Source organism: Chanodichthys erythropterus, chromosome 24, assembly GCF_024489055.1.
Source record: "Chanodichthys erythropterus isolate Z2021 chromosome 24, ASM2448905v1, whole genome shotgun sequence".
Classification (NCBI taxonomy): Eukaryota; Metazoa; Chordata; class Actinopteri; order Cypriniformes; family Xenocyprididae; genus Chanodichthys; species Chanodichthys erythropterus.
Window position 1 is genome coordinate 12,574,223 of NC_090244.1, and position 8,669 is coordinate 12,582,891.

Consider the following 8,669-nt stretch of genomic DNA (forward strand, 5'->3'; position numbering starts at 1 on the left):
TGGTTCTACAAAACAGGAACCAACAACTAATGTTAGGGGAGCATTCTGTGTTTGCTGGGCTGCCCCTTTAAAGACACAAGATGAATGAATTTGCAAAATCAACATCTTTAGTTCATGGAACAACATTCCTGCCAATGTCCTGTTTTGGGCATGTTGATATAGTCCTACTTCTCACCTGTTTCTTTGAGCCTCCTATCGTCACTGATAAAATTCTTAGAAGTCTTTCTTCCCTACAAAGAAATCAACATAAAAAAGTATTTTCAGTATAGTACCTTCATAAAAAGGCAAGTAGATTACATACAAAGTCAAAACAAAGACACCGATACGTCTTGACGCATTCTCGCGCAAGCCAATCAGCGAAGAGCTTATTGACACGTCCGGTTGTATCAGAAAATGGAGGGCAGCATTATTGTAGCCTTCTGCGGGCACCCCAAAATTTACGACACAACTTCTTATTCATACAGAGACAAAAAAGGAGATAGCTTGGAGAGTAAGCGAAGACGGTGGACTGGTAAGTGTTGAAAATAAATAAACACAATGGGAGGGAAAATAATAGTTTAATGTTTTTGCATTTGCAAAACTTTTGCATTCTCTTGCAAGTGTGTGCAATGTTTCTTGAGGAAACAGAAAAATTACAGATCATAGACACAGTGTGCATCAGTAAGAATCCATTGTGACTGGATGATCGCCCCACTGCAGTTAAGGCCTTCACCCAGACCAATGCTCACATGCCACAGCCATGGCAGTTTCCCATCATCCTCTTCTCTCCTCAGGGTCTCCAGTCCAGAGATATCAGGCATTCCACACAGAGCTGAGAAGTCAGTGGACCGCAAGCATGAATACTTGATGTAAAACCAAATGCACCCACACAATCTGTTCAGAGATAAATGCAGTCCCATTTGTGACTCAATTGGTGTATTTTCCCTTATTTTACACATTTTTTGGCTCCAGCTGGATTCCACGCATTCTAAAGTCCCTCTGAGACAAGGAGCCTCTTTTGAAGCACTGTGGAGGGCACAAAGGACAAACCAGCCTGCGAATGTGGCGTGATAACTTCGCTGTCATCATCTGCTTCCTCCCCCTGATCTTCATACGCTGTATTTTGGAGATCTGTGAGGAAATGTAACATTCAAGGTCTTATCATTTTTTTTTCATCATTTCAAGTCTGTGGTTATGAACTCTGCAGTGTCAAAGAAAGGCTTGGTAAGATGTATAAGCAGTATTCAATGTGTCTTTGTTGCATCATGGGTTTTTATACATATAGGCATATAATATGTCTTATAAAGTAGCCTAAAGTTGAATATAGTACACTTTCTGTATAAATGCATCTATAGACTGCAAAATCAACTTTACTGTTGACCTTTTGAGGTGGTGTAAATATTTTAAGTTAGCTAGTGTGTTTATACTGTGGCATACTATTTGGACATGTGGTCATATGTGGGTCAGGTTTGGTAGGGTGAAATTTGAACGCCTGCAGTGAACGTTTCTTTGCTCATGTTGACTCTCACCTTTTTCGCTGATAAAGGAAAGGGTGGCGTTGAAACCACGGGCGGAGATGGTGTTATCTGTGCTGAACTGCAGAAGCATTATGCGGTTGTGGCTGAGAACAGCTGGAGGGATGCTCCTGCCACATACAACCACTTAAAAACACAAAAATTATAATAGCAGAACATTTGAAAACTACATTTCCCATAATGCCGCAGTGCAAAATCTTCCCATTTAACTGATAGCAGTGTGACACTGTAACACACACAGTGCATGTAACATTACACTGTCGACTCTAATGTTTACATTGTTAATGATAAAATAAAACTGAATAGTTTTATTGTAAAATATACAAAAAAACTCAAAAGTTTGGGGAGAGTATTTATACTTTTAATACTTTTGTTCAGTAAGGATGCATTAAATTAATCAAAAGTGACTGTAAAGATATTTTTTTATAAGTTTTCTATTTCTAAATGCTGTTTTTTAACTATAAAAAACACTGAAAAAGTTTCCACAGAAATATGTTTTCAACATTGATAATAATAAGAAATGTTTCTTGAGTTACAAGTATATTCAAACAGAAAAAGCTTATTGTGAATTGCAATAACTTCTCTTGATATTACTGTTTTACTGTATTTTTAACTAAATGAATGGAGCCTTGGAGAGCATCAAAACTTCTTTCAAAAACATTAGAAATCTTACCAACGGCAAATTTTTAAAATATCAAATACTCTTTTAATCAACTTTTTGTACTTTACCTATTTCATCTTTGCCATCAATGTCTCCGAACACTGTGAGTGAATCATATTTGCAGTTTTCTGACTCCTCAAGGTCAAAGTCATCAAATTCAAGCTTCAAGGCACATAGTAAAGTTACTCCATTGCAATTAGCATGTTAGCATAAAGCAAACTGAATGGCCCAGTCAGGTTTTTCTGGCACTGTAGATGGCAAAAAAAATTATGAATGTTTCAAATTAAGAACCTATCTACATAGCATTTTGTAAACAGCAGGTAACAACCAGCGTTACATGACTGCAGTGACGTCATAACGTCGCTCTTTGGAGTCTAATTGAGTATCACATTCTCTTTTGCAGTGAAACTGATCAGATCCTCCAATCTCACTGCATGCATGCATTCATGACCGGACAGACAGGTCATGACTGGACAGAGGAGACACCAGGCGCTGACTGGGCCATCACAAGGCTACAGGGTTGTTTTTACCTTGACTATGTGGCCTTCTGGGGCATAGATGACCCAGCGGCAAAGGGTGTTGTTGCTGTAGGCTTGCGGGTAGGCGGGGCTCTGCACAACCCCCTTGGGCTGTAACAGCACCACTGTTCCACATTCACCCCCTGCACAAACACAAAAGGAGAAACTGGCGGAATAAAGCCCAGCCATTGACGTTGCAGCATGGTGTCACATTTCTGTCTGGCAAGGGTCATACCGAGGGGAGCAGGGTGGTGATTTGAACCTAGCTCTTACCTTCTCCGAACTTACCACTGGTAGATGGCCCCCTGGCAGACATGTAACTATAGTAACAGTCTTATTGAGATAAGCTCTCTGCTCTCTGAGGAGCCTATCTGAGCGGCTGCAGTGTGAAAACACTATTCTACTGGGGAAAGTTATTTTGCCTCTCAACCTGACTGGGGAACTGAACACACTTTGCAGACCAGGTGATGAAACTAACAGATCAGTTGGGCACAACCTGTGCTGCTAAGGAGAGTACATTAGAGTGAAACATTTTTTAATAACAGAAATGTATGGCTACACAGACATGTAAATGAGACAATGCTCAAAAACAACATCTTTCAGTCATGTGCAAGCATGTTAATCAAGTACACAGTAAGCGAGTAAGCATGTTGTTCAAAGCATCCATGCAATGTATTGTGCTTGCCAACAACTGCAACTGCACAAGTCATTCTGTTTTGTCATTGGACTGTCACCAAACAGGCTTGAGATTTCCTTGAGCATTGTTTTGCCCCTTTCAAGTAACTTTTTTTTACTTTTTTTTTTTAGAGCAAGAGAAACCAGTCAGACAGTTTCAGCTCACCAAAACTGTTGTCCTCGCCAACACCACTGATCTGGATGGCAAATCCTGCACCTGTTCTGCTCACATCAGATACAAATTGCACTGTGACACTGTGGGAACCTCCAATAAGAATCGGAGATGGAGATTGACTGCCACAGAATTGCCCTGGTAAGCAAGGTCACAAGGTGAAACATGCAACCTCACAACCACTTGCAGAAGGTAAAAGAACAGCAAAGTCATAGTTTTTGTTACTGTTTCTCCCCCTCACCTATTCGCATTTCTTCATCCACATACACAGTCAGATGATCACTTTGGCACTCTGTGTCATTCTCCAGGTCAAACTCTAGGAACTCCAGAAGAGTATGTTCACCAGCAGCAACTCGAATGGACCACAAACACATTCTGCACCAGAAAATAAAACATAAAGTGCTGTGAAAGTTTCAGATTTTGCATTTTGGTTGTAACAGAAGCAAGACCGGTTTCATTTGGTGCCGTGACCCGGATGGGAGTGAGGTTTAGGGGGGCGTGTAATGGAGGCCAGCTAGTACAGGTAAACCTCACTCCCCTGATCTTAAGAAGTGCACTAGCGACTGACATTAGAGACTGCAGTCTTTAGCGTCCTTGTTAGCACACCCCCCTCCCATGTCGGAGATGCCGGTTCGAGTCCTGCAGGGCAAGTAGAACTGGTGGAGTTACATATACAAGATACTTCAGATGTAACTCACTCATTGTGGTTGTAGCTTTGCCCTGAATGAGCTGGATTTCTGATGATGCCTTCATTTCCAGGTACAACTCCATCAGGTACACTGCACAGGGACCTATCCACACCTACATCGAGTTCTGTAAGCAAGTAGTAATTTATTTAAAGTGAGTTGCAGTACGCTTACTGAAACTTGGGGTTAGCCGGCCCCCAATTTTATTGCGGCCCACCAGGAAAACTCCGGATGGTCAGTCCGCCGCTTGTTCGAGAGCTCGAGAGTAAAATGGTGATTGATCAGCTCTTGCATAACCTACATTGTTTCAGTTACTAGTCTAGGACCAACTCAACAACAATACCCACCTTTCCTTAGATTTGACTTGATCCATGGCAGAAACATTAAGACATCAGTGAATACTCCAGGTGAGCCTCTTCTGGATGATGGTTTGATCTTGTTGTCATTCCAGCTTCGACCACAGCCCTTACCCCATGACGTGACCCCCACAGCCACCCAGCTTCCATCTGCTCTGGAGCAAAGGAGAGGACCCCCAGAATCCCCCTTGAGCACAGGAGGACAAATAGGAACTCAAAAAAGAGAGTTGCAAAACCTTAAACCATATCTGCCAACCTGAATCAATGGAGTCTCATACTGTAGGTGTAATATTCAGGATGTTAATTCTGTAAATTCAATGTCAGTGTTAGGGAAACAAGTTTAGTGTCAACTTACTTGGCAGGCATCTCTCCGACCTGTCTCTGGGCCAGCACACAGGACTGTGAAGGTCTTCTGCCCAGGTCTAAGAGTTTGCAGGACATGTTTGCACTTGCTTTGCTCTAACAGGTCCAGATGCACCTCTTGAAGAACTGATGGAAGTGGCCCTCCTAAAGAGAGCATAAACCTTTTCATTATAGTAAGGGTTTGATATATTTGATATCTTTCTCTCAGGTATTAATTGTTATTTCAGTGTTATTCAAATGACTTCTCACTCTCAGTAATACGACCCCATCCACCAACAACGCACATGGTCTTGGGTGGAAACCTCTCACCAGGATGAGGCAGACAAACAGGCTTAATGAAATCACCTGTCAAGAAAATGCATATTATGTTAATATCTGAAAATAACTGTCAAATTCTATAGCTGATATATTGCATAAGTATTAGTGTTAGTCTCATAGAGCGACTTGCCAAAGTGAATGCGTCCACTGATCTCAATCAAAGCAATGTCGTAGCTCATGGGAAAGGTGTGTTGATATTTTTCATGGAACATTACAGTCCTTACGTGGAAGTTCTGCTCCCCTCTGTCAACTTTTCTTTGGTTGAATTCACCTGCCACAGCCTCAATCTTGTGCAGGAAGTCCCTAGGGCAAGCAGTTATATTCAAAGGTAAGTCATTTAAGTGTTGACAGGGTCAAAAGTTACGATTAGTCATGGGTAAATGAGTGGACCTACGTGGATACACTTGCAAAGCAGTGAGCAGCAGTCAAAAGCCAGTGGTCTGTCAAGATGGCTGCAGCACAGAAATGCGATCCTCTGATCCTAAGAGACACCTGTAGATGATTTTTGCACACTGATATAGCCACACCAACACTTTAATGCCTTTTGGAAAGAAAATTAAAGGTGCAGTAGGTGATTTGGGAAATGCTAACGTTAACCTGCTAGCATTGAAAGCATACGATCCCACCCTCCCTGCAAATCACCGTCCTTAGCCATGCCTCCAAAACACATGAACGCGCACACACAGCTGCTCTCTGCAAAGTGTCACAAGAGACAGCGTTAAACTACATCATGTCTCAAAGCACATAACATTATAATAATAATGACTGTAAACAACTTAGAGAGCTTGTAGCTGACTGCTGCAGATTCATGTCAGCATTGATACTGTTGACATGGAAAGTTGAAATTCCAAGTCTGACTGAACAGCTCCGGATATAATGTCACAGGTTGCCATCTATGGTGTGAACGCAGCATAAGCTTGTTTTGATTCGGTTGGAAGTGTAAAAGGTGGCTGCTGTTTGTTTGTGGTGCTCCGTGACTGACGGTCTGTACCAAGGTTGCCAGGTTTTGACAATAAAATCCTGCCCAATTGCCACTATTTCAAAACTAGCCCAATCATATTCCGGGGGGTAAAATCCGCTTTTTGGCAGGGTTCCCCTAGTAAAATTTGCATTCCAGGGGCTAAATATCATTTTATGGACATTTTATGGTCCTACACATTCCACAGATGATATATATATTTATAAAAATACTTTTAGATCATTTAACATAGTGATTGCTATCAGGATATAAGGAGACTTTCACCCAGTATAACAAAAAAAATGTTTTTGTAGAGAATCACCGATTGCACCTTTAAGTATTGCATTGATTCATCATGCAGTTTGTAAAGATGAACAGTTACGTGCCAGCCATGGATGGGAACCTCGTCTAGCCTCTGACCCTCCAGTTATTCTCAAAGAACGGTCAAGGATGCCTCTTGACTTAGTAGATCCACACTTTGCTTCTGCATATCAAGCAACAAAAGTTTGTCATTAATCTGTGGCTTTGGAAAATACAATTGAATTAAACATGTTCTTACCACCGAGATGAACAGCATAAGTCATTTCGAGACAACCCAACAAGCCGAGAAAGCCAACAAAGGTCCTGTAGGATAGTTCAGACATTGTGTCTTCTGCCATCAAAGACTAAGATTGGGGTATTTATAGAAGTGATGGAGGGGTGGTCTTTTTGGCACTGAGGTTACCCATTAAGCTTACACAGGAAATGGACATGTTGAACAGAAGATTGCATGGTGAGTAGCTCTAACTATCTAACCCAAATGAACTCTATATTTATTCCTAGATACAAGGATAAAGTTTAACAGTCTGCTGATATTAAGAATCTAAATCCAACTTAAATATTTTGTGCATGCGTGTGTCTCATTAATCTACTGTTTCCTGCAGGATACAAGGAGCTTCCACAGAAAAAGGTTTTACAACTACTTGTGATTCAGCTAAAGGAGAAAAGCTTCTGACAATGTTTCCCTCAAGGACCAGAATGACCTTTTAAACTAAAGGTTTATTGGAAGTTGTTGAATTTTGACACTCTCAGAGTCTATACTTAAAATTGACATGCACAACAAATGTACAATTAATAACCAAAATTAAGCTACTTATTATTTATTTCCATTATATATTTTAAGAAGATTCTTTATATAGATTCTTGAAATGAATGAAGAGGACAATCTCACCAATTCTAGACGTCAATGAAGTGAAATGGATATTTTTTGTTGTATTCTGTTTTATCTATGAGTTTAATGATATTGCATCAATTCCTTTCATCTAGACACTTTCAAATGAAAGAATTGTGAATTCATGTATTAGATGCAGTTGAAAAGACAGAAATGCCGATTCACTTTGTCCTGCATGTGTCAGAGAATTTACACAAACCAGAGGTCTAGTAAACAGTAGGGAAGCTGTTCTTGATACAAAAGACAATTGTTGCAAGATGATAGTGGGAAGCTCACCAATGGCACTGACGACACCAAACCAAACAAGTGCGAGTGTCGTGTCATAAAATTGTCAACATATTTGTGCTTTTGTCTTCGGAGAACAAACGCTTAAGGCAGTTAAGCAATTCTTCTTGCAAAAATAATCTTAAACAAACGGACTTGTCAGGTTCAGTCTATTCAAACATGGCCACAAATCACCACAAAGGCAAGCTGAGGGAGAGAGAAAAAATATGCTATTCAAACATAACAGCCAATCGCTCCATGCAAATTTACTCTGCAGAACAGTTTTGGAAGTAAAATATAATGCTCTTTTGTTCAGTGATATCCAGGGGAATCATTTGAGCCATGTTACCTGGCAACCACAGTAAACCACAGGACAGCAGAAGCCAGAAAAACCTGAAATTCCTTGTTTTATGGAGATTCCTCATACATGTTCTGTTGAGAACTCACTAACCTCAGTCCCAGTATTTGCCAGTGACTTGATTTGCTCACTATATTATGTAGTTACTAAAAAGCTTCTAAGAGCTTAAAATGAAATAAGACACACTTCAGTAAAAGCCAGTGTAATTGAGTAACTGGATGCTGATTCATTTTGTCCTTGAAGTCACTTGAAAATGGTTCACACTGACAAGAAAATGTGATTGATAAATCAGATTTCGCTCATTTTTGGGGAATTGCCATATATATATATATATATATATATATATATATATATATATATATATATATATATATATATATATATATATATATGCTATTTTTGATGCGTTTTTGCAAATATTGCAGACTATAATACTACTTTTAGCTGCATTGTGGCTTATATGTAGGCTAGGCTATAGCCTGTATATCCTTTAAGGATTGACCTATATGTATGCTTAATGCTATAGGATTTTATAGTAACATTGGAGAGGAACTATGCTCCCTTGAGGGATTATGGAAAATACCCTACAATCATACTCTGAGGGAGATACTCCATT

At 40.1% G+C, this 8,669-nt stretch overlaps 1 protein-coding gene across 1 annotated transcript; it reads right to left on the reverse strand.

The window, feature by feature from the left end:
- Positions 1 to 32: 32 nt before the first annotated feature.
- Positions 33 to 5,918, reverse strand: LOC137015629 (ovochymase-2). The gene is made up of 16 exons (XM_067380678.1): positions 5,882 to 5,918; positions 5,658 to 5,775; positions 5,394 to 5,566; positions 5,195 to 5,290; positions 4,938 to 5,089; positions 4,574 to 4,769; positions 4,239 to 4,353; positions 3,782 to 3,915; positions 3,541 to 3,678; positions 2,706 to 2,836; positions 2,244 to 2,337; positions 1,509 to 1,640; positions 1,030 to 1,110; positions 637 to 811; positions 176 to 230; positions 33 to 65 (listed from the first exon to the last, which is right to left on the reverse strand). Exons 1-16 carry the CDS (start codon positions 5,916 to 5,918, stop codon positions 33 to 35), a joined length of 1,860 nt encoding a protein of 619 aa, XP_067236779.1.
- Positions 5,919 to 8,669: the final 2,751 nt, after the last annotated feature.

Coding starts and splice junctions, on each gene's coding strand:
- LOC137015629 (XM_067380678.1), bottom strand. CDS start 5,918: ATGGCTAAGGACGGTGATTTGCAGGGAGGGTGGGATC. Junction 5,567..5,657: donor TGCTTTGCAAGTGTATCCAC/GTAGGTCCACTC, acceptor TGCTTGCCCTAG/GGACTTCCTGCACAAGATTG. Junction 2,338..2,705: donor CAGAAGGCCACATAGTCAAG/GTAAAAACAACC, acceptor TGTGCCTTGAAG/CTTGAATTTGATGACTTTGA.